At 37.8% G+C, this 26,097-nt stretch overlaps 1 protein-coding gene across 1 annotated transcript in view; it reads left to right on the forward strand.

Annotated features, from left to right (window-relative positions):
* Window positions 1-513: 513 nt before the first annotated feature.
* LOC134656060 (uncharacterized) overlaps window positions 514-26,097 on the forward strand; it is a 49,939-nt gene continuing 24,355 nt past the window's right edge. Inside the window, exons 1-31 of the mRNA XM_063511578.1 lie at window positions 514-729; window positions 2,618-2,822; window positions 3,337-3,423; window positions 3,878-4,113; window positions 4,534-4,744; window positions 5,013-5,108; window positions 5,733-5,962; window positions 6,371-6,587; window positions 6,761-6,859; window positions 7,414-7,640; window positions 7,950-8,163; window positions 8,597-8,695; window positions 9,117-9,349; window positions 9,428-9,638; window positions 10,635-10,727; window positions 11,083-11,309; window positions 11,886-12,093; window positions 12,581-12,670; window positions 12,751-12,977; window positions 13,913-14,120; window positions 14,659-14,754; window positions 15,453-15,662; window positions 17,852-18,286; window positions 19,370-19,530; window positions 20,917-21,124; window positions 21,618-21,704; window positions 21,868-22,097; window positions 22,778-22,991; window positions 23,281-23,376; window positions 23,515-23,744; window positions 24,872-25,097. Of these exons, the coding sequence (XP_063367648.1) occupies window positions 541-729; window positions 2,618-2,822; window positions 3,337-3,423; window positions 3,878-4,113; window positions 4,534-4,744; window positions 5,013-5,108; window positions 5,733-5,962; window positions 6,371-6,587; window positions 6,761-6,859; window positions 7,414-7,640; window positions 7,950-8,163; window positions 8,597-8,695; window positions 9,117-9,349; window positions 9,428-9,638; window positions 10,635-10,727; window positions 11,083-11,309; window positions 11,886-12,093; window positions 12,581-12,670; window positions 12,751-12,977; window positions 13,913-14,120; window positions 14,659-14,754; window positions 15,453-15,662; window positions 17,852-18,286; window positions 19,370-19,530; window positions 20,917-21,124; window positions 21,618-21,704; window positions 21,868-22,097; window positions 22,778-22,991; window positions 23,281-23,376; window positions 23,515-23,744; window positions 24,872-25,097 (5,800 nt within the window). The 5' untranslated portion in view covers window positions 514-540. The remainder of the gene's footprint in view (window positions 730-2,617; window positions 2,823-3,336; window positions 3,424-3,877; window positions 4,114-4,533; window positions 4,745-5,012; window positions 5,109-5,732; window positions 5,963-6,370; window positions 6,588-6,760; window positions 6,860-7,413; window positions 7,641-7,949; window positions 8,164-8,596; window positions 8,696-9,116; window positions 9,350-9,427; window positions 9,639-10,634; window positions 10,728-11,082; window positions 11,310-11,885; window positions 12,094-12,580; window positions 12,671-12,750; window positions 12,978-13,912; window positions 14,121-14,658; window positions 14,755-15,452; window positions 15,663-17,851; window positions 18,287-19,369; window positions 19,531-20,916; window positions 21,125-21,617; window positions 21,705-21,867; window positions 22,098-22,777; window positions 22,992-23,280; window positions 23,377-23,514; window positions 23,745-24,871; window positions 25,098-26,097) is intronic.

Here is a 26,097-nt window from a genome sequence, read left to right on the forward strand (position 1 = left end):
TGTTGTCGACCACTAGCGGAGATGGTTCTCGATATTCTGTATTGCTATAGCGATGCTTTGGTACAATCACGCACTAGAACCTCAGCCAAAGTATTTGTACACATTGGATTATACACCGTTTTTACTGGAGTGAAGAATTACTTTAGGTAATTCATTTACCAAATTTGCTTTCTTTTTATTGTACTTCTTTTTGTAAACCCAGCAGGATTATTGTTGTATTTCGTTGTGGCGTTATATGACTTCAAAACGATAAGGTACCATATGCATCCTAATTTATTATTTTTATTTTGAAATAAAACTATTTTTTCTTAGACTAAGATTTTTATAATTATTTATCCAAGCTGTTCTATATACCTGTCTTCAGAAACGCACAAAACAACAGTTTCGAACACAGCATTATACGATTCTGCGGGGGATTCACAGGACACCACGGTTTATATAAGTTTAAAATCCGATACTGGGAACATTAATCTCACCTATCATTCGATTAGCGAATAATTATAACCTAAGATAAAAGAATCGATAAGCTATTGTATAAAAATGATAAACAGGGAGATATACAACCATTGTAGTGTTAGGTCTCGTGCAGTGAGTGGCGATCATATGATGCACAGAATGATTCTGTTGGTGGTTGGGTTGCTGGGGCTCGCGAGTGTGGGAAGTGCGCAAATAGTGCAACTAGGACAATGTAGCTCAATAAGTTCGATGCAAGACTTCGTTTTGAACTCGGTGAGTGGTCGATTCAACAGTCATGCTGTTTCATTAACGTCACCCCGACACAATGATCTGCTTCCTTTTCTATTCTAAGCTCCAAATTGAATTAGGCGAGGTAGGCTGTTACCAAGCCGATATTTATTCCCAATATTACTGAATACTTAAAACAAAAACATACGGAGGAGATGAACAGATGACAGTGAACCAGAGAAAAAAATTGATACTTTAATAGAAAAACAACGTAAAAACATTTAGGTTATTACATTTCATATAATTCTTAGGTCTGTGATTTTTTGAATTAAAATGGTAACATCCAACCATAATTATCAGTTAGGTGCAACATTTAGAATGCATCAACTTTGCCAAAACTCGCTATAGAATAGCTAGCTCTGGAAATGGTCAACAATTTCAAGAGGATCGAAACCTGTCCATGTCCATTTAGTTGTCTATACTATCCTTTTATTCCAAGATCCGGCGGGCGTCTGGTGTGGCTTTTGCAGACGCTTCCTAAAGACGCCCACGGGCAGAAAGCAATGATTCATAGTTTATCCAGGTCAATGTTATATTTGAAACTATCAACCCGCCCCGGCTTCGCACGAGTGAATCTTAACAAATTATATACCTGTACCTTCCTCAAGAACCACTCTATTGATATGTGAAAACCGCATAAAAATCCGTTCAGTAGTTATTAAGTTTATCGCGAACATAAATACATACTGACAGACAGACGCGGCGGGGGACTTTGTTATAAGATATATTTTTATCATTTTCCTAGAAATGAGAGCAGTAGTTTCAAAGATTTCAAATCTTAGTAACTCAATTGAAAATACTGATAAATATTCATTGTTATGACACGATAACATTTTAGAACAACAATGCCACGCCGGGGCCCAATTCTGTATTTTTTTACTGATCACTCTATGATAACCATCATCTTTGTCATCTGAAAGACTTAAAACTTGCGGTAGTTGACAAGGCCGCTGCCAATAAGAAGACACGGGAAAATTCAAAAGTAAACAGTAGGACCGTGACATTGCAACTTATCACAAATATAGCGATAATATAGTAGACAATTTAAAACTACAATTTGTTTGCATGTTTGTTTTGGTTGTGACTCAAAACTAAGAGTCTCTTAATAACTCTAAACTAAGATTTTTACTTATTCTCTTACGAACATTCTCTATTTTCAAACTGAGTTTTAATACTTTTTCCAATGTAGCTTGAGTAACGAAGTTTTACCCGAATTCCGTAATTATCTGCACTGATAAGTTACCATTATCGCACAAATGAAAATGTGCTTCAATATCATCAAACACAGTTTATCTTGAGTAGTTTTTTTATGAAAACGTAATCTGCGATATGGACCGTGGGCACTGTTGGTTAAGGATATAGATAATTCCTAACGTACAACAGATTTTCAGTTTCTAGGAAGGTGAAATTGATGACCTTGATATAATTAGGTTTAGATTTGTTGAATCAAGAAGGTATAGTCAGGGTCTAGTAAATGGAGAATGCTGGCAACAACAACAATAACCCAACAATTTACAACTAATTTATTATTCCTATTCTATGTAAGATTGTTAGTTTGCGCCCGTGAGCGACAATTTGATGCTATTTACAATTTTTAATTTTATTACACTAAGTATATACAAGTATGGGAAGTAACAATAACAAAAAGTACCAAAAAATTGTGATTTATAGTTGGGTGGTTTTACGGTACATTCTGTCCTTGGGGCCATAGTTGTAGTATTGACCCTTAGTAGACTGGTCCTATGTCATTATTTTAGACAGGCCTTTCATTAAGTTTTTCTCTCACTTTTTGATAGCCTTCGTCTAACAGCTGCTCTTTTTAGTCATTATATACTAAGAGCTTGAATAGATGTGTTTCCGTAATCATTTCTAGTTTATCGGACCATGGTACGAAATTGGCAAGTCGTCGGCGTCGAATGCCGACTGTTCCAGCCTGGCGTTCACCGTCGGCGCCGACAATGCCATCTCTTACTCCAACCCGTCGGTGGTGAACAACTTCCTGCAGACCTCTACTGGCACGGCCACTCTTACTGCTGGCACGGCCCAGTTTACCATAACGTTGACTGATCCTACCACCCGTAAGTCAATAATTAGTAGTAATTCAATCGTTCATGCCAATCAATGGCCAGTCTTTCTGAAATATACTATTTATTAGAAGTATTTACATTTAGCCGTATTGAATAAACATCATTTTTGCTATTGTTGTTATATATTCCAAAACAAATGTTTTAGTTTTATTCTGGCTTTATCACATATGTATTTACATATTTATCAATATAGCATATACAAGGGGAAGGGGAAGGGGAAGCATGTTGGGGCACCTGATACGGCACGACACTTACATAAAGACTATAATTGATGGAAAAATAGAAAAAAAGAGAGGCAGAGGAAGGCCGAGACGTGCGTTTTTGGACCAAGCCAAAGAGAAAATCAACGTTGTGACGTATCAGGAGCTCAAAACAGTGGCAGAGAGAAGAACAGAATACTCCACCGACAAGAGCCAGGCTCTTAAAATTGTGATGTGATGAGCATATACAATTTAGTGTTTGAAATAAAAAATAATATACATGTACCTACATTTTTTTATTTCAGAATTTAACTTCTGGGTGCTCGGATCTGACTATAATAACCACGCCATTGCCATACACTGTATTGATCTTAGCACAACACAACGAGAATGTAAGTAGCTAATGTAGCTTCTCATGGAACGTTATTTATTATAATAATATGTACGTTTTAAACTATTGACTTTGTTTTAGTGCAGAAGTTTCTTAGTAAACACAGGTGTTTTTCGATAAAATAATTGACAACTCAAAAAAATATTTAAGACCATACGAAATGTTCAGAATTACCTACATTATGTTAATGTCATTAAAAAGCATATTATTATTCGCGTTTTCGTTATTACATACATTTAATACCTGATAATTAGTTACTAAAGTCCGTCTTCGCTTCGCTACACTGCTATTTGAACACCAAGTGTTATTTATGTCAAATTGGTACTGCTAAGTCTGTACATGCCTTAGTTGTAGACGGACTATACATTAAACTATAGTTAATGTCCATATAATTATGAGTATTATACAAAAAGTGTTATAAGAAACCAAGTAAACGAACTATTCAATTTTTTTAGTAATCATTTGGCAACTGGGCCGAGCAGTCAACTCGTATGACACCCCAGCAACTTTGGCTGCGGCCAATACCCTGCTCGCTCCCCTCGATCTCAGCGTGAGCGACCTGACAGCCATCGACCATTCTACGACAGCCTGCACTCAGCTGCCCGTGATCGGGGCAAACCAGCCTGTGATACTGGATGGACTGTGTAACACTGCTTCCATACCAGTCGTACAAAATTTTGACGTAACCCGCGTAAGTTTTCGATACTGACCACCCATGTATCACCTACCTTACAAGCTATCAATGTAATTGTCGCGATTATGAGGAAGCGGAAGAGGACACACAATGTTGATAATATTCACTTTCTTTACAACATAGGCAATGGTTATATAAAAGTTTCAAGATTTCCTTTTTTGTATGCTTACATGGTTGATAGAGAATGACGGAATATATGTATGGCTAAATTACTTAGTAAGATAAAGAAATAGGTACTAAATAGCTAATTTCAGTAAACATTCAACAATTGTCCATTATCGCGATTAGGATAAATACGATGATTAAACTGAGCTGGCCCATGATAAAGCAATGATTAACATAGTTCTCTTATGAATCACACTGATGACATAATGGCGTCAATATCCAACGAGCTAAATATTAAACCAAAGTTTTCAGTTCACAGGCGTATGGCACGAGACTTCGAGTTACTATTCCGCTAACGCAGTTGGAACTTGCGCAAGGGCCGAATACACGCTAGTAGGAACGACAATCAACGTCGTTAACAGCCAAGTACTCAACCAGCGACTGGAAACAGTTACTGGAACTGCAACACTCATCGGCACCGACCAATCTGGAAGACTAAGCGTGAATTTGAATGTAGCAGGAGGTATATACATAATTGTTGACTTTCATTAAAAAAACATTTAAAATCTCGTTTAGGCTCAAAAATATGTATTTATTCGTATGGCTTTATTTTTCTGTGTGTATGTGTACGGACAAAGCGACTAGGGGCATTGTATTAGGTACATTCACTGTGACAATGTATGAAGTGACACAGGAATTGATTTTCTTCACTGTACGCACGAAACAATGGTACCTAAATAGTTATTAAATTATCACATTAGTGCGTTCAAACTGTTATTTGTAATTTCCAGCGCAAGTTAATCAAGAACTGCTAATCCTGGAAACTGACTACACCACCTTCGCTGTATCGTATACTTGTGTTGATATATCAACAACCCAGAGACAAGGTAAGAATACGTTGTTTACTTATTTAATGTATCAATTTGTATGAAAACAATTAAATTTTCACTCCATGCTACGTCAAGTATGGAGCTCCCATATAAGTACATATGTATGCATTGTCACTGCCAAAACTTAGCGAAATCGGAATCTATCAACAAAAGCGTGAAAAGATTTTCCACAAAGATTAGAATTTTTTTGGTATTTATTTGATATAAAAGGCAGAGAATGCCTTTAGGCATTAAGTCCGCCATTTGTACATTTTATTTGTATTATGTGCAATAAAGTTTAAATAAATAAAAAATAAATAAATAAACGGTGCACGTATATGTAGAAAGTCGCACTCTTTGCACATAGGTACTTATTCCATGGTAGCGGTGATTCCTTGAGGTTGTCATTAGGGATGATTCACGCTTGAACGATCCGGGTCCGGGTCGAGGTGTCCGACACTTAGTTTTCTATGACGGGTGATCGATGATCTCATGATGATTTTTTCTATAGAAAATTAAGTGTCATTATTAATAGCTAATGATTAATGGCTGAGCATATACACGGAACCTCCAAATTTCATAGATACTTAACTTAAATAATATTTTATCCAAAATAGCAAACCAACTTTCATATTCTTACAGTGTTCGCTTGGATCTTAAGCAGAGATCAACAATTGGCCGCCGATTCACAAATTGAAGTCAACAGAGTGATCGCCTCTCTTCTCGATTTGAACACCGCGTATTTCCAAGCCTCCGACCAGAGTGTGAATGGCTGTTTCTACTTCCCCGTTCACCAATCAGGACAGCGTGTGGTTTTTCCTGGCACTTGTGATGACGCCATCGCTGCCGTTCCCAACTTTAACCTGGCCACGGTAGGAAACTATGTATATTAATAGCAAAAACTAGGTATCCGACGAATTGCTCCAGATAAAATGTTTACACTCTTATATTGAGACATTACGACCCATAAAACAAAAGTTGTACAATGCTCTAGAACCAGTGGTATGTACCTGTGTGTTTCCAAACAAGGCGTCCGTTTTATAACTACGGAACATATCAAAACTACTTATTGATATGTGAAAACCGCATGAAAATCCGTTCGGTAGGTGTTGAGTTTATCGCGAACGTTTATGCTAAAGAATAGGTTTTGAAGTTTGCTACCCAAATATTGTTTATAATATTTTTTTTACATATTCTAAATAATTTACTTTGGTTTGATATATATCCTCACTCTCACACTCAATGCTAATTTTAATGGAAACACATATTTCTGTCTTCAGTTCACCGGCACATGGCATGAAGTAGAAGCCTATCCAAAAGAGGAACAGACCGGAACCTGCGTCAACCACGTATTTAGCACAGGCATTGGCAACACCCTGAATTTGGTGACTAACCAGGTTGTTGATCGAACATTAACTTCGTCTACTGGCAACGTTATGTTGGTCTCTACTGATGGAAGTGGTAGACTCGTACTCACTATGGTTGCTGGCGGACAAAGTAAGGACCATTGAGATAGATGGCTTAACATAAGAATTTTAATACACATGTTGGTTTCAAATTACTTTAATTGGCCCAATAGTAAAACATTTATGTTTATATTCATACAAAGTATTTTTTCACCATTTCAGTTTAACACAAAACTTATTTTTACATTATAAATATGTTTTCAGTTATCGAATCCCCTTACTGGATCCTGGCTACGGATTACGAGAACTACGCTTTGGCCTACAGTTGTGTTGATCTGGATACTGCTATTGCAAGTAGAGCAGGTATGTTTAAAAAGTTCTGCACCCAAGCTATGATTTATATCACGGAGTGGACCAAGGAAAATTTTATAAACAAACAATACTTTCAAACACTCAACGTTTTGAGTGCGCTTTCTCAAAAGCTTGTAACTTGTAATAAAAGTGGAAGTCCCTTTCTAACAAAAGCTGTCAAAAAGTGACATCAGCTTGTATTACATGTTACAAGCTTTTAAGAAACGGGCCACTGGAGCCTGATTCAGATTAGTTAATAGTAAATTTTTAGTTTCATGTTAATATTTTCAATAAAATTGTATTATTACAAACAAAACTTGGCGCGACCATTACTATATGAGAAAAGCATCGATAGTTGAGTTTATCGATATAGGAACTCCCTACCTGACAATAAATTGACCCCTAGATTCCGAGGTCTGTTCGTGATAAACTGTTTCAACTGAAGCATTATTTAAAAAATCTTCTTAGCTATCCAGAAGAATAATAGTTCAAATTGCCGGGAACTATCCATATTAAGTTATGATAGCGACGACTTTTGCTTACGCTAATATTAATTACTCTTCCAGTGTACAGTTGGAAACTGAGCAGGAACCAAATCCTGTCACAGGCCTCGGCCGATCTTATCACAACCGCTATGAATCAAGTTCAAGTATTGGATCAACAGTACTTTGAAACTATTGACCAATCTGCTGATGGGTGCTTCGTTTACCCCGATATCCCTGCTGGCAATCCTGTCATTCTAGAAGGAGAGTGTGGAACTGTTACGCCAGTGGCAAACTTCCAAGCTACGCAAGTAAGTAAAATTGTTTCAGCCGACATTTTTTTCATTGGATATTTTAAACGTCTTGATGTTTTTTTCTTTTAAATACCATATTTTTCTTTGCACTAGAGGTATAAAATGTTTATTTTTAATTCCAGTGCTGCTGTTGTATAATACAATTTCCTGGCTATTAAGTCTGCCATTTTTTTTGTTGTCTGCTTTAAATGGTTATTTAAAAGGATTGATATCACTTTTGATCGATTAAATCGCCTATTACTACCACTGTTTTCGTGAACGTACGTTTGTTGTATTCTTTATGAGGTGGAATTTATTTTATTTTAGTTCAACGGAACATGGTACGAGATTGCCCGGTTTGCCTCTGCTCGCCAGAGCGGCAACTGTGCCGCAAGCCAGTTCGAGTCCACTACTGAGAATACCCTCACGTTGACCCAGACCATAGTCTACAACGAGCGACTGATTACAGTGTCAGGCACTGCCACTGTGGCTGCTGACGGCAGTGGAACCTTGATTGCTACTCTTAGCGATGGAGCTGGCCGTAAGTTAAATTATTATTGTATCTTTCCCGTAACGGAGCAAATGTATTCCGTACTTTTGCAACGCGTATAGATAGTTTAATGAAAATAATGAAATGTAAAGGTACACCATGCGGATGCTGTCCGGCAGTGTCCGTGTCCATGACATGAGACGCAAACAGAGGCAGCTCCCGCTAGGGTGTAAGGGCTATTGAGAGTAAATGGAATCTAAAGTAAAAAGTAACATACCTAGTAACTGGGATTCCAATACTAGCGATGACAAAAACACCCCGCATTTAGTTCACTTCTTTTTGCTCAGTAAGTATTTCCTTAGAGAAGACTATTTGTTTCAATCATGTAAGTGTGATTTTGTACATAACCCATACTACTGATTTGGGTACGCTGATTATGACTAACGTTAAAAAATCGTTTTAATTAACCTCTTTTTATTTCCAGTTTCCTACACAACGACCTTCTATATCTTGGATACCGACTACAATGAATATGCTTTGCTGTATGGCTGCGAAAACGTTCAAGGCACTAACAATAGACAAAGTATGTAGCTACATGACTTAATGTATTTGTGTTTCTGTATTGATAAATGAGCTTTTTCCAAAAAAAAATACATTTCATTAATGTCTTCAAAATATTGACTTCTTGGGCTCATTTTACTCAGAATCATTTGTACATTCACGCCTCATACTTGAAAAAATGTGTCCCAGGATTTCCTTTCCGGATCGTCACATTTTTGTATGAATAATTCTTTTATTTGTACGAACGTGACGCACTGGAAAAATATTTTTTCATTCAAAATTTTGGGACACCTTTTTTCATGTATGAGTCGTGAATGTACAAATGATTCTGAGTAAAATGAGCCCAAGAAGTCAATATTTTGAAGACATGAATGAAATGTACATTTTATTGGGAAAACGCTCAAATATGTAGATGGGTAAATCTAACCTATTTCATTTCGCAGTCTACAGTTGGAAACTCAGCAGATCGCAATTAGGCTTCTCGCAGGCTGCCAATGAAAGAATATCTCAAGTGATCACCGACACCTTAGACCTTTTAGAAAGTTATTACCAGACTACTGGTCAAACTAATTCGGACTGCTTCTATTACCCGGTCTTTGAAGGGACCCCTGAGGCTATTGTTTTGCCTGGCGCCTGCCCCGTTGTCACCGGTGTGACCGGTTTCAACCCTACTAATGTAAGTATCACTATACGAAATGTTCAAGAAAATTAGTTTGAAAGTTCTGCTGATATTTTACACTTGTCTTTTTTTCAGTACCTTGGCCACTGGTACGATGTCGCCAGATATCCCATCGAATCTCAGTTTGGCACCTGCCCGCGAGCAGAGTACTCTCTTGTTGATGGCGTTGTCACCATTAGGAACACAATGGTTGTCAACGAAACTCTGAGGGTACAGAATGCTATCGCTCGCCTTTCAGCTACGGGCACTGGACTCCTTGCTGTTACAGTTGTGTTGGAAAACGGAGGTTGGTATTATTCTGTATTCCTCTATAGTAAAAACTCGTTTACTCAATGTTAAGGAATTATCCTTAACCTTTTGGATGCCAATGACCGATATATCCGCACCGTAGATTCAACACCAAAGACCGATTAATCGGTCACATACCACAGAGCAACATAGACCTACGTGCATATGCATAAAGTTCAATTTCAGTTTGACACTTCGGTGACAGCGTGACAACATTTGTGTTTGACACGGCGTCGAAAAGGTTAGCAGTGCTTTTGATGGAAGTGTTCCAATGGGTTTTTTTGGTTCTACGGTGCACGGTGTTAAAAAAAATCATAGTAATACCTATTAGAACGCTGACACTTTAAATTTATTATAAATATGATTACGTTACAGCAGTGTGCTGAGATGTAGAAATTGAAAATAATCTCTGAACTTTATTTAACACTGGCAGTTATTAATAGTAGTTTGTGTTACAAGGGATCAAAATGATATATTTCCGTCAAGGGCGTACATTGAATCCTGAATGAAGCGACGGATTCTACAATAAAGTTAAAGTAGAATCCTGAGCGTAATGAGGGATTCAAGTGTTAACGCCCAAGACGAAATAATTTTGATACCGTGTGACTAGGGTTTGCAATCCGGATCCGAAATGTATGAAATTATCCGGATCTGGATCCGGATCCGCGGATCTTCCCATACATTTCGGATCCGTCGTGCAAACCCTACGTGTGACACATACTGCTTTTCACATCAACTACTTATGAGGAAAATAAAAAATCTTACTGTTGACACAATCTGATGCTTATACAGATTCTAAATAATCTGTTTAAGCATCAGATTAAGCTAAAAAATTAATGTGCAAAAAAATGTAAAAAATAGTGTGCTTGAACAGAAAAGTGCCAATATGATCCCTCCTAGCAGGGAGGAAAAGTGCCACTTTGATCCCTCCTAGCAGGGAAGAAAAAGCTCTTTTCTGAATAGGAGGTGTGAAAATTATTTTTTCCGTTTTCAGAGGAATCTGTACTGCCAACCTATATCCTTGGCACTGACTACACTTACTCCCTAGTTTACGCCTGTCGTAACCTAGGCGATGGTACTAGTAGAGGTAAGCCCTTATCCTTTATAATACGAATAATGATAGTATTCTTCTTGAACAAAACTATTATTCTACCTACAGGCCTACATATAATATTAAAATTAAAATCATTTTTTTTTCGACAATCGCCCAAGTGTGATCTCTGTTACTCGGTGAAATGCGTTGTAATGTAAACCCAGCTGCAAAAATGCATGGCCACTTTATAAATATATTCTATTCATAAATGTGTCCATGCAGTTTTGCAGTTCGCTGTACAGTTTGTTGTCAATAACACACCTTGAGTGATGCTCCAACAAGATTGAGATTTTGATTTGATCAAATGAATACAGCCCTCTAGTTTCTATTTTAACTTGTATTTTTGTAGTCTACAGTTGGAAACTGAGCAGAACCCCGGTCCTGACTGTTGAAGCAAATAATGCCATCAACACCATCATCAGCAACGTCCAGGGTCTGCTCGGAGATTATTACCAGACACAAACCCACACAGACCAGGACTGCTTCTACCTACCAGAACCAGTACCTGGAGAATCTGTGTTGTTCCCTGGAGCCTGCGCAGAAGTAACTGGCATGCAGGGATTCGAAGCTTCTCTGGTAAATAATATATAATAGGCTAGGCTTGGGTCGCCCTTTGGCGTGGGACGCCACCTGCGTGGATACGCTGGCTCCGTCCTACGTGGAGGGGGCGGCTCGGAAGCCTGGGACTGCCGCGGACCAGGCCCAGACTGTCAAGCGCCGCAAATACGCGTTCTTGACGAAGGAGTATGAGTTTGCGGCGCTTGCGATGGAAACGTTGGGCCCTTGATCGTCTGACACCGGGGTTTTTGTCAGGGAAGTATCGGTTCGGCTAGTAGGCATCTCAGGCGATCATAGGGCTGGCGCTTTCTTTGCCCAGAGGCTAAGCCTGGCGGTGCAGAGGGGCAACGCCGCTAGCGTTCTTGCGACCATGCCGGAAGGGAATGATTTGGGGGAAGGTTTTTATATTTAGTTTTTAGTTTTAGTTTTGTGTTAGCATATGTAATATGAATTATTAAATAAAGAATATATATAATATGATTTATGATATAACTAGTTTCTGATTAAGAGGGCTCCTTCTTTAGTAGGTCTTTGAAATCCTATCGCTGGACGTCTTCTTGTTGATATCATTGTGATATTACTCTTTTCCAACAGTACCTAGGCTGGTGGCATGAGATCGAACGCTACCCCTCCGAAGGCTCCCCGGGCCAGTGCACCAGCGCCACCTTCGCGCAAGCAAGCGACGGCGCGTACAACGTCATCGAGACCAGCGTTTACGATAACGTGGCCAATGAGACCACAAGCAGCGCCGTCATCACTCAGAATGGACTCATCACGGTCACTAGAGATGGAGCCACTACTCGTAAGCATTTATCGAAATGTATACCCATACAACACCCGTGTAGCAGTTGTAGCACCCATAGTACAAGCTTTGCTTAGTTTGGGGCTAGGTTGATATATGTAAGATGTCCCCTAGTATTTATTTATAGTACTTAAAGTACTTATATACATATTTAAAAATAAAAACTTAATGCACATAAACACAAGCAATATCGCTTTAAACATGCTTTAACCGATCTTTATCAGACAATATTTGGGTAGCGGAGAAAACAAATAGCATAATATTTTTAACTTAACATTTTATTGAACGAAATATATCCGTTTATTTTTGTCCACAAAGGAGTTTAAATAAACCGTTACCGTTAACGGTTTTATCAGACAATATTTGGGTAGCGGAGAAAACAAATAGTATTATATTTTTAACTTAACATTTTATTGAACGAAATATATCCGTTTATTTTTGTCCACAAAGGTGTTTAAATAAAGGCTGAAATTTGTTTTTTTTTTAGAATGGACTGTGCTCGGTACGGACTACAACACGTATTCGCTTCTCTATTCTTGCGAGAATGTGCTGACTGAATCGGGTACATATCGGCGAGGTAAGTAATTTTTTAAACAAATCTATTACCTACTACGTATGTAATAGTGTTAACGACTAATATATTTAATGTTCTTTTAGTATGGAGTGCTAAACACAGCAAAGCTCGCGATCTAACTGCCGCAGCCACAGCTGCCATGCAGCCCCTTATTGAAGCCAACCCAGTCCTGCACGATCAGTTCTATGAGGCTGTCGACCAATCCGATGCAACCTGCTTCCACTATAGGGATGACGCTAGTACACAAGTTATCTTAAGTGGCCAATGCGATACCAGTATCCCTGTGCAAGCAAACTTCGATATATCGCAAGTAAGTACCGCAAACATAAATTTTGTATCATAGTATACCTAACTAAATATGTTTCAGTAGGAATTTAGAGCAACAAAGATACAGAATGTTTTGCTTTATTCACCGCATTATTACCGATTTATGGGTTTTGTTTAAGAAGTAGCAATTTACTAAATTCAAAAATAATACATTTTTGAATTTTCGTCATCTTGATCATGACCGTTAACCTTCTAGAGAGCAAAACCACTTACTCAACTCACCTACGTCCAACTCACATTTTTGACACACGCCACATCAAAAAACATTTCAATACTTAACTCAAATTGGGGCCATGAATAATGATTTTTATGATTTTTATGTCTTGTTTAACCCTAGATGTAAAGTGTGTAGTTCTTTGTTTCTATCTGTACTATACCTGACTGACAAACGACGACTGACTGACGAGGCGCCATAAAAGCGTTCCTAAATAGTTATTTACGATACAAGTACGGAAAAGAGAAAATTCGAAACGAGTGGCGATATATTAAAACACGACCGTAGGGAGTGTTATAAATCGACACGAGTTGCGAATTCCCTATTCGCATGTGTATCGTACAACGTTTTACAGTACACATGCCCCTTTAAATATTTGACATAGCAACGAAAAGTGCTTATTTACGCACTAGTGCGGGAAAGTAGCACCATAATTATGTACTGTAATAGTTATTTTCGATACAAGTGCGAAAAAGAGGAAATTCGAAACGAGTGGCGATAAATTAAAACACGACCGAAGGGAGTGTTTTAAATCGACACGAGTTGCGAATTACCTATTCGCACGTGTATCGAACAACGTTTTACAGTACATATGGCACTTTAAAGTTTCGACATACGCACGAAAAGTGCTATTTTACGCACTAGTGCGGAAAAGTAGCCCCATATGTACTGTAAAAGTAATTTTTGAACAATTGTTTTTACAGTTCTCAGGTACATGGTATCACATTGAAAGATACCCTTACACAGCCAATAACGACGGCCAATGCATCGGAACTAGGTTAGAAGTTGATGGTGACAGCGTCTCAGTGCAGCACTGGGAAGTTCACGACGAAACTCTTCATGTTAGAGAAGGCACTGCTACTGTCAACGGTGCTACGGTCACAGTCAGATTACCTGTTGAAGGCAGTGAAGGTAAGAGTTACTTAAATATGACTTTAATAATGTGCAAAAATCGGTTTTGCTAGATAAGGTTTGAATATTCATTAATAAAGCTATGAGAGATATTTTTATTAGCATTGTTTAGCAGTTAAACTGCATTTTTGTAGCATTTTCTTGTTTGATTTGACTTCAAATTTTATATTAAAGGAAAAAAATGGAAAAAGTTACGCTTCCGGCAGGACTTGAACCCGCATCCTCCACAATTCAGTCCAGTTTTTCGGTTAGATGTCGCTATACGCCACCCAGGAATGGAAAGATTTGCGATGTCCTGGTAGGTAGGCTTCCGTAGCAACACACGGATTGTGGAGGATGCGGGTTCAAGTCCTGCGGGAAGCGTTACTTTTTCAATTTCTTCCTTTGATATAAAATTTGGAATATTGCTCGCAGGCGTATCTGCTTGTTAAAAATTTTATTTGACTTCGCTTATCACTTCCGTTATCCGTCTAATTCATTATGTGTTATAAATATCATAATTTTAAAATTTACATTTACATTATTATTTTTGTTCCAGAATCTGTGCCTGTGGAAGTCCTCATTCTAACAACGGACTATGAAGGATATGCTTTGGCATATACTTGCACTAATATCAATTCCTTCCAGAGAATAGGTACGAAACTTTAATTTGGTCATGTTTTTATGATGAAATCAGGCAGATTTATTACTTATATGTGACCTGCTAAAGCCTGGAAGCTGTCCCCATTTTTCTATATTAAAAAGCGACATAAATGAGACATCATCATCGCATTGATCATAGGCCTTGATTAAAATTATACATACATAGGCCCTTTGTATAATTTTAATCAATTTAACGAGTGTATCTAATGCATAAGGTACATTGTAGGTATCAAACGAAACGAATGGCCCGTTTTATTTGTATCCTTTTTTATGTTTCCTTTTTGTTTCCTTTTTTAGTTATGATGAGTAGTGTAGGTTAGGTGTATTCAATTCACCAACAATACAATACAAATATTCTTTATGGCTCACCAATAACAATTGAAACAGTACATACATATTAAGCATATAACTTAAACTATGGTAGACAACAGGCGGCGGTGAGTAGGTAATGCAAGTAGAGCAAGATAAAAAACAAAAACCAAATAAACTGGATTATAAAAGAGACACATACACAAGTTTGTACATACACTACGATTCATAAATAAATATAATAACAATCTATTTACGAAGATATACAAATCGTAACAATGCGGTCAATAGCAATAAAAGAGAGCAAGAACAGGACAGAGTTAAAAAAACACATTACAATGTAGGCATCCAATGTTTTGACAATGTATGTATCGTTTACAGTCGGTGCGTTCAAGCTGAGTCGCGCCCGCACACTAAACAATGAAGCCCGATACGCCATCGAGACCTACATGGGCACGAGGGAAGAACTCCACCAACCCTACTTCATCAGCATCTCGCAACACGACGACTGCGATGAACCCAGCTCCGCCCTTCTCGTCAAGAGCAGTATTATTGTCATGCTAGTCTCCGTATTCCTACATTTAGTCATGTAGACTAGCAAAGTCATTTTAGTCGTAACTTATTTATGATTCAAGTCAAATAGTTTAGATCTCATCGTCATTATTTTCCATTTAATTTAGTTTTAAGTTTAATTTTGTATTGATTGATTATATCAGAAAATTTTGTTTGTGATAATAATATACACCTTTATTCGTTTTTATTTCTAATAACCACGTGGTTTTACTTCTAAATAAAGTTTTTTGTTATTAATGCAGATTTTTTATTTTAATTAAATCTCCGACTCGCCGTGTATATCAAACATATGGAAAAAAGAAAGAAAACCATCCATCAAGTTTTTCTAATCTTCAGGCCCGCACACAGACACGTGCGTGCTTACGGATGCTTACCTCATGTTTTGCTGTCTTTGTCTGTTCGCTATAGACTGGGAAATTTGATTACCCCAAGTACCCTTTATACTCACCAATTTACTGATACTCTGAAAAATTTGATGCCCTATGTTATCACCAACGTTTAAATTCCTTAATCAGCAAGAAACTCTTCTAAATAGTATCTAGACACGCGGAGAGAAGAGAAAAGAACTGGCGAACTGGTGTGTTATATTACACGAACCATTTGGAGCTACTTTTGACCCCTACGTAACTCAAAATCTATATAATATAACATAAAGATATGAAATTTGCCCTGCATTCGACAAATGGGAAGTTCTAAGTCATTTTAAAAAGGTTTTATTAATAAGATATTTCAATATAAAAACTCCTGGCATTTATGTGACTATTATCACGATACCTCAAATATTAATTAATTTTATTTATCTGCTGATTATGATAAAAACTGACATAGTTACTTATTTAAATAAATGTGTCAATGTGCCTATCTATCAAGTTTCTGAGAATTAGATTATAAGCAGCGCAAACATTACAACCGTCAAAAGTTCGAATTCGAGGTCCAAGGATGCAAAATTTATCCCCTAGCCCTAGATATTGCAATGCATGCCATACAGCAGATTCCCAACCGCAGCAGAGAAAATTTTCTTTATTACAATCCCTTAATTATTTTATTTATGGAATTATTGAGGTTGTATAAATGGCATTTCTTCAACCATAAACGTCACTTTTGACACTGGCAGATTATATCCATAACATAACAAATCCAGATCAAATTCATAACCTGTTATTACAATCTGAATACGCCTCCAAGGTACCCAAGAGGTGCGAAGAGAAGCAACAAAAGGAAGATGACATCAAATTAACTATACCTAGGTCCAAACTAGAGAAAAGTAGCATGAAACAGAGAATTTTGGAAATCAAAGGAGGCCTATGCAAAGAGGCACTCCGAAATTAGAGACATTCTAAAGCATGTAATTTTTTAAACTGTAAATCATTTTAAAAATAGAGGCTCTATAATAAAACGGCTCATTCGTTTACTAAATTCCCTATTTAGAATGAATAACCCCATTAGCTGTAGAGCCTCTAACTGAACTGGTTTAACAAGGCTACAGCTACCTCTTAGATTAGAAAATGGAATGGAGTTTAGTCATGTCCGTCTGTTCCTCAGCCTGTCCGTATGTCACAGCAAATTTAATAGAAAACAATTTATGGTACTGATATTTAACTTAATTTAGAACATGGGTGTATTTTGTGAGTCGCTACATTGTATTAAAGTTACAATTTTAAAGATGTGTACTTATTTTTAGGGGGGGGGGGGGTGGAAGCTCACTCCATACAGTCATGTAACTGTAAAAAAAGTGAAAATAAATTATTCATCACATCATTCGATAGGTCTATAAAAACAACGATAGAGTTTCTAAAATCATTTTTTGATTAAATAAATAAGTACATTTGAAAATAATCGCTTCGAACACAATTTGTGCGTGATCGAAATCTGCTTACGGTAGCCTATTTAAATACCTATGTATACGGTAGCAGCTAAATAGTTTATCAAGGTACTTAGACTAATAAACTAATGATATTATCCGCATTAAATCACTTCATTATCTTACTAAACATCTACAGATAAAATTCACGAGCAATGATTTATTAGTAACTACTAGGTAGGTATCTAATTTGTTGTGTTTTATGTATATATTATCTTTAGTTTATGCTTTAAGTTAGATATCGTGGCTTTAGTTTTTAAATACCTTATATGTTATTATACTATGTATATTCGCGCCAGAAGTAACGAGTATACAACTTGTATTAACAGCGACTCTTGTTTAACAGCGACAGGCGCCTTCTCCTTAACACCGAGGGCGGCCCTAGATGCACTGCTGGACATTATACCACTCCATCTGCAGGTGCAAAAGGAGGCCAAGCAGTGCGTCTACAGAATATGCACGCTAAATAGGCCAAAATGGCGCTCTCAAGCATTAGACAAACTAAAGGCCTGGGTTTTTGCAAATACAACCCTTATCATGCCCACTGATGACACGCACACCGAATGTCAGTTCACCAAACTAGAAATACCTCCTAGAGACAAATGGACTAACAACCAAATGTACGTCGAAGAGGGAAGCCACATCTGGTACACGGATGGTTCACAGAAAGGAAATGATGTAGGATGTGGGATCTATGGTGAGAGACCTAAGCTCAGAGCTAGCGTCAGCATGGGCACAAAGACCTCAATCTTCAAGGCAGAAGTCTTCGCCATCAACAAATGTGCGGAGATTAACCTGGACAGAAACCTAAGACACCAACATATCTACATCAACTCAGACAGCCAGGCTGCTCTACTGCCACTAGAATCCCTTGAGTCAAACTCAAAACTAGTCCAGAACTGTAAAACAACCCTAAATGCACTGGCTAACTCCAACAAAGTCACACTTAGATGGGTACCAGGGCACTCCGACATTAACGGAAACGAAGAAGCAGATGAACTTGCAAGAAAGGGCGCAGACACACCCCTGGTCGGCCCAGAACCGTTCTGTGGAATCACAAAACGGGATGCATATTCTCTGCTCAGCGACTTAGAAAAAAGAGAGCAATGAATTGGTGGAAGTTCGCTAAAGGACAAGTACACTCGAAAGCTCTAATCAAAGGGTTCAACAGCAAAATCACTAAGGAGCTTCTGAGGCTCAAAAGGCACAAAACTTGCGCGGTGACTAGAATACTGACTGGACACTGTAAGTTGAACAAGCACATGTTTCAAATTGGCAAGAAACAAGATGCGACATGCAGGTTCTGCCAGGAGTCAGAGGAGACCGCAATGCACATTCTCTGTTCCTGTGGACCACTAATGTCAAAAAGAAGTACCTACTTAGGACGGCATGTATTGCAACCCTATGAGGTACAGAACGTTACGGCCCAAAGCATCTGTAATTTTCTGGCTGCAACGGGCATTAGTAATGAACTTTAAAGGGCCGTCACAATAGATCAATACTTGGTCGACGTGACACTCAAAGGCCCAATACCACCCCAATAATAATAATGCAACTTGTAGTGTTGTGACATCTTACTAAACTTCCAGAAGATTAGTTGTCGTACATGTAATGTAAGAACAACAATGGCAACAATTAGAAATATCTTTACCAGGAAAGCACTTTGCGATACCTCCTCAAGTGCATGCTTATCTATGTCCTTAATATCTAAACATAGTCGATATCTTCCGTACCATTGACGTACTGACATCGAAACAATTATTATATCCACAAATCACGGCACACAAGATTAACGTTAAATACCAAATATCGATAGATAAAGTTTTTATAAATATGATAAGCTAAGATGATAACACCATTTGAGTGGTGGGTTCATTAGTGAGCGGGAACAATAATGATCTCATGATGTTGACATTAATAATAGGTTTTAGTATTTTAGGTCTGTTAGGAACTAGTGCTCAAATTATCCAGGATGGACAGTGTAACCCGGATATTACTGTACAAGCAGGCTTCAATATTGACAATGTAAGTTTTAAGTTATTAAATGCCTGTTTAATACTGTGAGTTTGCTCCTTTAACAACGTTGTATAATACAGTGGAACCTCGCTAAGTCTAACCTCTAAACATGTACTGAATAGTCGTGAATGGAATCGTTGTTTACTTCGTCTTAATGAGGTTGAATATTTCGAGTTATGGAGGTTTTGGGCTCTGAAGGGAACGGAATAGCATTTTATTTCGTGTTAACGAGGATTTCGTCTTATTAAGACGAAGTAACCAACGATTCCCTTCACGATTATTCAGTACATTTTTTACCTATTTGACCTCTACAACAAGAAAAAATTCTTAGTAGCTTTGTTTTACCACCTCTATAACTCGAAGTTATTTACTAACAAACCTTTGTAACTCGAAAAAAACAATAAGACTGTATTTTAAGCGTTTCTATAATTACCTCTCTTACACGATTTTTTCATGCGTTTTACCTCTGTAACTCGAAACCTATTTAAGACGAACAAAAACATACAAGAACCTCCTTAAGTCGATGCCCTCCATAAGACGAAATCTCACGACACGAAGTTTTTGGCGTTTCCCTTAAGATTCGTGCTGTTCCACTGTAATTTGAAATAATTATGTATTTTTTCTTTTAATGATTAGCTACTCGATAAAAGACGTATCACTCCCGGTTACTAGGCACAAATTAAGTAATTATGTAAGATTCAAGTGTAAAATGCAGTGGCCTTGAACGGTAAATTCTAGAAATTGAAACAAATAAAAGATAATCAAAAAAATCTTGGTAATTCATTTCCGTCACTAGATGTAGATTTATGATTAGATAAACACCGGCAAATTCTTGAGGCAAATTATTTAAGCTTCTCGCTTACGAATCATAAACCAACGTAATTTTATAAATATTGGCCAAGAGCATGTCGGGCCATGCTCAATGTAGGGTTCCGTAGTTACCATTCTGTCAGAATACTTAGGCTAAACGGGGGCTATTAGTATCATGTCCATTACAAGCAAAAGGGAGTACTTTCGCAGCGCTTTGTACGAATTTTTACTAAGAAGAGAAGACTTTTTGTAATAACTCAAAAACGGCTAAAGTGATCATGTTCGCTGTAGTTTTTATTTAATGTCTTTCATAAGCTCTGTTTCTACGATTTTTTTCATATTTTTAGACCCATGATTTAAAACGTAGACTTTGTCGGATTTATTGATTTACATATTCATGCCAAATTGCAACTTTCTAGCGCTATCGATCACGGAGCAAAGCCTCGGACAGACAGACAGACAGACGGACATGGCAAAACTATAAGGGTTCCTTGTTGACTACGGAACAGGCAGTCTGTAAAATTTTCTCATTTAGTTGCTGTGTCGTAAAAAGAAGTTGTGAACATTTAGAACTTCTTATTCTAGTTCCTTGGCACCTGGTACGAAGTTTCCAGAACTGACAATCCCCAGCAAGTCGGAGACTGTTCTCGGCTTAGCCTGACCAGTGATGAAGGCGTGATTAGCATCAGTTATGAGTCCGTGAACCGGAACTTTTATGAGGAGATCAATGGCACCGTCAGCCAGGAAGAGGGGAACGCTAAACTATCTCTTAACTTAAATGGATTATCTGAGCGTAAGTAAAATTAGGAGACACGGTATTCAGGCGCTGTCACAGATTTCATAGATTCAGTACGGTATAAATATTGACAACAAGTCATGTCCCTTCCTAAAACCCTATGTGGATTTAAAGCAACTATACCCACAAAGGATAACGTCTTAAATCACAGACAAGACATCCTCTAGACTAAGCATAGTAACGCTACCCTCTCTGCCACTATATACGGTAGTTTTACTCCATCTTCGAGTCAAAGTGTCAGAATCCCGTGCCGTGATTAGTCCGTGTCTTTGAACGGACCAATCACGGCACGGGATTCGCTCACCTCGTCCCCCCGCACCCCCGTATTTTTGGCTGCATCGGTTTCATGAAATAATTGCTCTAAACTCCGTCTAGAGGATTCCTAGTCTATGTCTTAAATAAACAGTCTATAAATCGTAATTCATTACGTATGTAACCATTTATCAATGTTATAATTATTTTAAATCATTGATATTTTACTTTATTTCAGCTGTCGATTTTTGGGTTCTGATGACGGACCATTCCACTTACGCTCTCACTTACCAATGTGTCAACATAAACGCAAATCAAAGAGCTGGTAAGTGCAAAAATTATTTGTATTTTAAACTAGGTACATTCTTATGTCCCAGTTTGAATATGGATTCGATATCAGGGTAGAGATAATAGATAATTATTTACAATGGATTACGTCATTTAACAAATAGTTTTGTGTCTATCACTAAAACAATAATTCCTTACAGTATACATCTGGCAACTGGGCAGGGGCCAAACATTCACTGAAATATTCCTTGCTCTGATGAACACTAGCCTGAATAATCTTGTCGGCATCACCTTAGCTGAACTAAGATCCACGGATTTCGGCGAAGAAGCCTGTTACGAGCTACCCGTGATCGAAGAGAACCAACCCATTCTGCTTCCTGGGCAATGTGATTCGACCATACCCGTTGTAGACTCTTTAGATGTTGAAAGAGTGAGTATTTAAGGATAGGAAGGATAATGATTACCAAGCGGAGCGACCAGTGGCAACAAATCGAAACAACGCTCTAATAAAAGCACAATCACAAAGTCTGCTTGCTACCAGTTTAAATAGTTAGTTTACAATTCCGAAAATCTTGTAATTGCCCAAGCTAACTCTCTAATTATTATTTACTTATAAAATCTGAGAGCCCACTTGAAATCAGGTTTCCTATTAAGAACAAATTAACCATGTATTTATTAGTCAACATAAACTATACCTTGAAGACATTATGTAGATACCTTGAAAAAGAATAGATACTCGAATTTAAACTGTTGTGAGACATACTAACATTGAATAATTTTACGGTTTAGACTGCACCACTGCTCGCACTGTTAGTGCTTGAGAAAGGAGACCTAGGCTCTCCGAAACATGTCGCGCGAGTAGGGTTTGCAATCCGGATCCGAAATGTATGAAATTATTCGGATCTGGATCCGGATCCGCGGATCTTCCCATACATTTCGGATCCGTCGTGCAAACCCTACGCGCGAGCGACTTAAAACAAGTGAGTCTAAACCGTAAAATTATTCAAAGAATAGATACTCTTCAGTAGGTAACTACTAAATTTTACAACATTTAACTACTTATTAATTTATGTAATACTTACCTAATTTGCCTTATGTCACCGTTCATAGTTCACCGGATTGTGGCACGAAATATCAAGCTACCACTCTGATAGCGCCCTCGGAACCTGTGCCAGAGCTGAGTACACCCTGGAAGGTGGCGTGGTCAACGTTGTGAACAGTCAGGTGGTCAACCAGGGACTGGAAACTATCACGGGAACGGCGACGGTTATAGATGCCAACGGTGGCGGGAAATTGTCGGTGACTTTGGAGGTAGCTCCTGGTGGTGAGTATGTGATGGACCCTCGATTCAAATTATATCGATAGCTTTCATCTCGATAAATATTGGTTAACAGTTTTGAATGATTCACGGTTAGTTTCACTACACTTATATAAGTCTAGTGAAATGTTGGTTACTTTCAACAGCGGTGGGAATGGCTAAGCTGGTGGCATGGTCATCTGATCTGCAGAACGCAGCTCTCTCGACTCCACCCTGGACAGCCGCTAAGGCAAGCCAGAGGCAGAGGATTAAACATGTACTTTAATTATATCTTAGTCTTCGTCTTTTATTTCAGTATTTGCAGATCAAGAACTTTGGGTATTAGCCACAGATTACTCCGATTATGCAATATTGTACAGTTGCATTGACCAGCCAAATAACCAGAAACGAGGTACCTAACATTTATTAAAATTACGAATTAAGTAATTAAAATGTGTTTATTTATAGTTGCGTTTTTAGATAATTATAATGATATTATGACAATATTAATTACAAATAAAATTTTAATAATATGTGATTCTAATTATAGTGTACAGTTGGATAACCAGCCGAACGAGAGTACAAACCGATGCCGCCCGGGCAGTTGTCACAGAAGTGGTGGACTCGATTATGGACCTTAACAACGCGTATTACGACCTAACCGACCAAACGGACGACGGGTGTTTCTACTACCCTGACCATGTGGTCGACCAGCCCGTGGTCTTCAGAGGCTCTTGCGATATGAACATACCTGCTATGGCTAATTTTGATGCTGAAAGAGTAAGTTTGTGTTTCTTTTCTCTTCCTTTTAGCCTTTTTCAATCCTTGAGAAAAGGCCTCTTTAAATTTTTGTCATTCTGTTATATTTTGTGCTCTTTGTACCCATTTTGATCCAGCTATTCTTTTGATGTCGTCATACCAACGCATTTTTGGTTCTGGGCGTGACTCTCCCCAAGATCTCCACTCTACCAGCCTTTTCGGGCTACATGTCCACGCATGTCACATGTCGTGTATGTTTCTTTTAGTAGATGCAAATGCCGATAGGTACTCAATATCGGCGTTTACTTACCTTATTTACATGGTAAATATAAATAAATGGAATGCATTTATTTCGGAGCACAACAACATCCATATTTTTGTTACCGATTCTACTTGACTTAAAATAACCTGATCTCGAGATTTCGAATAGGCAAGAAGCGAACTTCAACCACACTATATTTCTAATGCCAGGATTGGTTGTCAGTTAAATTGTTACTTACAGGTAACAACCAATATTGTTATTACATTCTATTAATTACGAAAGAATTTGCCTAGGCATTTAATAACTAGTATTTTCCTACGAGTACATCGGATTCTTTGATATAGCCTCCTAAGGCCCAATGAAAAATTGAGTATGTATAGTCAGTACGGCCCGTAGTCCTACCAGTAGTACTATTGTTTTATACTCATTCAGACCCAAGTACTTAAAAGACTTTTTTTATATTGTACTTATACAGCACCTTGTACAACAGCACTTTGATTTTTTTTTACGAACTTGTTAAAGGGCTCACAGACAAAACAAAACAGTCCTTTAGAAGTTCGTACACGCCAATTTCGATAAGCGCAAAATTTTAAAACAAAATGATGGGTTTTCTATTAAGTCCTACGGTAGGACCGTGGTACGCTATGACTACACAATTGTTGTAGGAGCTGGGTCTGAATAAGAAAGTTAATAAGTACTATGGGTAGGACCTTGGGCTTTAGGAGGTTAATTTAATAATAAAATTGTTCAGTTTCACTAAACCATAAACAAATAAAGGAATAAATATACGGTCTGCAGCTGAGTAAACATCATATAATCTGCCAATATCACATACCACAGAATAAATAATATGCTCATACTTCAATCAATGCTTTTTTTTCTTCAGTATATGGGATTATGGCACGAAATCGAATCATATCCTTCCGTCTTCCAAACTGGCACTTGCAATAATGCGAGGTACACACTAGACGCGGAGCTTGGCATCGTCGATGTATTCAATACTCAAGTTATTGACCAAGCCCTGGATACCATTCGCGGAATCGCCACCGTAGCACCCGATGCAGATGGTACTGGAAAGCTGATTGTCTCGTTTCCAATTGCTGGAACACCGTGTAAGTAAATAAACATAACCGACTACATTTCAATATTTGTTTGTATTAGAAGAACTTCGTCGCGAGACTGCATCTTTTTACATGTACCTAGGGGAGATGCGTGTATGATCCCTCAAAGTGAAATGATCCCCCCTCTTATCTGAGCAACTACTGATGCCATCTATCTAAATATGCATTAAACGTCTACCCGGTGACCCCGCCAACTGCCTCTTAAAGTGTCATGGCGGTATGAGCACGTAGCGTGATTTTATTAGAAAATAATTAAAACATATACGTCTAATCTACGGTAGCATATTTTCCGAATTCCATTACTTTTAGCATGTTGCGTTTTATTAAAATTATGATTCACTGTCGGATCTTAATGATGTTTATCTATACTTTAAGGATGTTTATACTGAAGCAAGTTGAATTTGAAAGTTATATTTTTGTCGATATTTCAAATTTGGTGTTTGAGGTCAAATGATCCCTTTTCGTAGGCGTAAAATGATCCCTGGAATCATTTTACCCCCTAAGTAATTTACTATTCATGAGTATTTCCTGTACAGGCCATAACATATTATGTCGCGAATTTATGTGCGCAAAGCAACTTACTTCCGAAAAAATGACCCTAGGAAGAAATTCTAAGGGCTCTTAATGCGATTAAATTATGGATTGCCTTTTAAAATAGCAACCAAAATCTGTGCCCCTGACGGTTTGAACGCCAAAATAAGGCCAAAAAAAAAATAGCACTCATCTTCTGAAAATAAAGAAACGCTGGAATCGACTGACTTAAATGATTAAGACGAAGAAATCTTGATATTACAAAGGAATCATCTGTGATCGTTTTAACTCTACCCTAGGGATCGTTTTATACATACCTATGTATAAAATGATCCTTTACTAAACCTTTAGAAAACATAACATAATTATTTAAATATATAAAAAAAACACGAGAAATAAGTATGCAGTTACTTAGTTAAGTAAATGGACTGTTCATAAAGACCTAAATCTTGTGTTTTTG

Source organism: Cydia amplana, chromosome 17 (assembly GCF_948474715.1).
Source record: "Cydia amplana chromosome 17, ilCydAmpl1.1, whole genome shotgun sequence".
In the NCBI taxonomy this organism is placed as follows: domain Eukaryota; kingdom Metazoa; phylum Arthropoda; class Insecta; order Lepidoptera; family Tortricidae; genus Cydia; species Cydia amplana.